The 1,155-nt window shown below is 67.5% G+C and overlaps 1 protein-coding gene across 1 annotated transcript in view; it reads right to left on the bottom strand.

Moving 5' to 3' along the window:
• The window catches only part of NSMF (NMDA receptor synaptonuclear signaling and neuronal migration factor), a 10,631-nt gene that overhangs the window by 2,564 nt on the left and 6,912 nt on the right, over window positions 1-1,155 (bottom strand). Inside the window, exons 6-10 of the mRNA XM_008592943.1 lie at window positions 959-1,083; window positions 637-720; window positions 478-511; window positions 296-366; window positions 99-178 (exon numbers count right to left, since the gene is read on the bottom strand). Of these exons, the coding sequence (XP_008591165.1) occupies window positions 99-178; window positions 296-366; window positions 478-511; window positions 637-720; window positions 959-1,083 (394 nt within the window). The remainder of the gene's footprint in view (window positions 1-98; window positions 179-295; window positions 367-477; window positions 512-636; window positions 721-958; window positions 1,084-1,155) is intronic.

Raw genomic sequence — 1,155 nt, 5'->3', positions numbered from 1 at the left:
TGGGGACGCAGGTGCAGGTGGGGGGACACGGGCAGGGACGCGAGGGCCCAGGACTCCGCCTCCAGCCTCCCCAGCCCGGGCCGCCCGCTCCCTCTCACTGGATCATGTCCTCTTCCTTCTCGACTTTGGCGAAGGTGGCCACCTTGTTCTTAAGCAGATAGAGGTGTCCAGGGCCTCCCTGGAGAGACAGCGGTCAGGGCTCCGGGGTGGGCCGGGGGACTCACAGGGAGGCGCGCCTCTCACACGTGCCCGCGTGCACCGCAGCCTCGGGACGGAAGGGCGGCTCGAGCCCTACCTGGCAGAAGATCAGCATCTTCCAGATGCGGGCGCCCTTGTGGTACACGCTCAGCTTCTTCTCGATCTCCTCTGTGGACAAGCCGGGGTGAGCGCCACCCCCACCCCCGCTCCAGGGCCACCACGGCCTCTGCCCACGCTCCCAGCCCAGGACCAGAGGTCGGAGGCCAGCAGGGCACATACCTAGAATGTCCTCGAAAGTCGCATGTTCATGGTCCTGGGGACACAGACAAGGCAACATCAGAGCCCCCTCAGACGGCACCCCCCCAGGCACACTGGGGGACCGGTGCCCTGCGTCGGGCAGCGGCACATGGGGACACGTACGGGGAGAAGGGCACTCACGTAGAGGATGGGGATGATGGAGGGGTCGTCCCTGCGGATGATGGTCGGGATGTACTCCGCTTTGGGCACCTTGGAGGAGATGAGCTGGGGAGGACGAGGGGTCAGCTCAGTGGCCCCCAGGCCCACCCCAGAGCCAAGGGGTGGGGAAAGTCCCAGGGTGCTGCCCTCATGCTGCCAGGCAGCCCCAGGGCGGAGCCCTGCAAGATGCCCCTGCCCTGCCCGCGCCAGCCAGGCAACCCGTGGGGGCGCACGGTCCCGGAAGAGCCAGTCCGGCTCTCAGAGGAAAAGGCACAGAGGTGCACTCCGGGGTGCCAGGCCTCACCATGACCTTGGGTGGCATGAAGCCTTCAGTGTCACAGGCCACAGCCTCCAGGCCCCTCTCAGTGTCCCAGTCCAGGTCCTCACAGGCCTCCTCCAGCGTGCAGTGTGAGCTCTGTAGGTCACTGCCTAAGGGGCAGGAGGGGTCAGTGGAGCAGCGACCCCGGCAGCACCGCCTGTCCTGGCTGCCGCCCCACCGGG

This window comes from Galeopterus variegatus, unplaced genomic scaffold (assembly GCF_000696425.1).
Source record: "Galeopterus variegatus unplaced genomic scaffold, G_variegatus-3.0.2 Scaffold8518, whole genome shotgun sequence".
Taxonomy (NCBI): Eukaryota; Metazoa; Chordata; class Mammalia; order Dermoptera; family Cynocephalidae; genus Galeopterus; species Galeopterus variegatus.
Note: the sequence above shows the minus strand (reverse complement) of the source record. Positions and strands in the feature narration are given on the sequence as shown.